This window comes from Cryptomeria japonica, chromosome 2 (assembly GCF_030272615.1).
Source record: "Cryptomeria japonica chromosome 2, Sugi_1.0, whole genome shotgun sequence".
Classification (NCBI taxonomy): domain Eukaryota; kingdom Viridiplantae; phylum Streptophyta; class Pinopsida; order Cupressales; family Cupressaceae; genus Cryptomeria; species Cryptomeria japonica.
In genome coordinates, this window is record NC_081406.1 from 174,245,786 (window position 1) to 174,247,628 (window position 1,843).

The 1,843-nt window shown below is 36.4% G+C and overlaps 1 protein-coding gene across 1 annotated transcript; it reads right to left on the minus strand.

Annotated features, from left to right (window-relative positions):
- Positions 1-542: 542 nt before the first annotated feature.
- Positions 543-1,353, minus strand: LOC131051764 (heavy metal-associated isoprenylated plant protein 13). Its single transcript, XM_057986371.2, has 3 exons — positions 1,259-1,353; positions 1,091-1,166; positions 543-1,003 (listed from the first exon to the last, which is right to left on the minus strand). The coding sequence occupies exons 1-3, from the start codon at positions 1,262-1,264 to the stop codon at positions 708-710; spliced, it is 378 nt and encodes a 125-aa protein (XP_057842354.1). The 5' UTR covers positions 1,265-1,353; the 3' UTR covers positions 543-707.
- Between the last annotated feature and the right edge of the window lie 490 nt (positions 1,354-1,843).

Genomic DNA, 1,843 nt, shown 5'->3' on the forward strand with positions numbered 1-1,843 from the left:
AACTCTAATATAGCTAACAGCATATTCTGTTCACAATATTTAGGACATATATATGTACATGTTATGAGACCGTGTTACTTATTTTTCAATTGTTACTGTACATATAACCTTAACCAAAATGTGGCCTAAATCCAATTTAAGATCTTTTTCAATAGTTGATAACTCCCCATATCACAATTTCTAATTTCCAATTTCCTACTATTTTTGGCAATTGGCAGGGACTCCTGCTCTAACAGAGCTCTTGTTATTTTTGCAAACATACAGCCCTGCACAAAAGACCAGAATTTTCTTATATACACCACACATTTTTAATCCTTAATTTACTCTTTAGATTCATTAACCGATTATTTTTCATTCATTAAATTAAATACCCTTGTAATTTACATTTAGTTGACTATATTATCATTTAATTGCACCGTCCAAATCAACCAACAATTATCATGTAACAATCTATTTCAATTTGTATATACGTGCATCCACCTTATTGAATTAGTCTAAGATTGAGCATTGAGAATGTCTGTTTGCCTTCCCAATAACCCATCTGAAAAAATAAGGAATAAACTATTGTTGAAGTAGTTAACGAAATCTCCTACAGACTGAGTTGGCCCGTACAAAACTTCTATCCCAACGGGAATCAAAACAATTCAGAAACATGTGACATCAGAAACTGGAAATTGGTATAATTGAGACACAAAGTACATAAGAATTCAGCATATGGTGCAGGCACCGGGATTATCATGGACGTAACTGTAGCCATAATAAGGCCTCTCGACATAAGTGTAATCGTAATAAGGCCTTTGAACATAGAAAACGTTTGGGATCTCTGCTACCTCCACATCCTGAATCCCCCCTTCAGTTTTGTCCTCCTTGGTAAGCTCAACGCTCATCAACTCTGCAAAACAAAAACCTGATTTCCTGAGCTTTGTTGTAACATTCACAGGGTCTACTTCCCCTATTACAGTCATCTTTTTTTCGTCCATGTCCACAGCCACAGAATCCACCCCTGCAATACAGATATTCATTCTTTAGACTACGAAGCACAACAAATTTAAGCCTAGGATTTAAAGGCGAGAAAAAGAAGCCACCATACCTTCTACTTTTGCAACCACCTTGAGGGCCTTCCTCTTTCTTTTCTCGTTCTCAATTGTCAATTGTAACACCATTTTCTGCAAATTTTGAAGAGAGACCGTCTATCAGTTCAAACTTGGACATGGATCCATTAAGAGAAGTTATATATAAACGGCACATCTAGACTTACCTTCATTTTGGTAATATTAGAAATGGGCTTTCTTCGTCGGCGAGGATAAGCTCTCACTATGATGCAGAATATTTGGGATCCCTAAATTGAAACCCAAAAAGTTCGGAGCACAAATATTTTGAAGTTTGGGCGATGAATATATAGTAAAAAGAGGACGCGTTTTGTAAGCCTTCGTGGAAACTATATGAGTTTTAATCAACTTTTTAATGTAGCAACTGCATTATTTATTGTTCTGTTCCTTCGTGGAAACTATATGACTTTTAATCAACTTTTTAATGTAGCAACTGCATTATTTATTGTTCTGTTGACCCACTCTTACCATCTTCTCTGTAAAGTGGAATTCGAATGGGAACACTACTTCTGAACGTGACTTTTGTAAAGCGTGACCATTCTTTTTCTATGCTTCCGCGTCTTTTAAACTGACTTTGAAAAGAAAACGAATCTTCGAAGTTATGAGCTCGACCGAATAAATGTACGCTGACGTAGTCTTCCAAATTATGGTGACTTCAAACATAAAGTACCCGCACAAACTGAACCTTTTGTCGGCTAGCAATAGAAATTGTTGAGGGGGCCATCAACAAGGTG

Excerpts from the sequence above, each read along its gene's own strand:
- LOC131051764 (XM_057986371.2), bottom strand. Across the intron at positions 1,004-1,090 it reads GGTGGTTGCAAAAGTAGAAG|GGGTGGATTCTGTGGCTGTG; the intron begins GTATGGTGGCTT and ends TCTGTATTGCAG.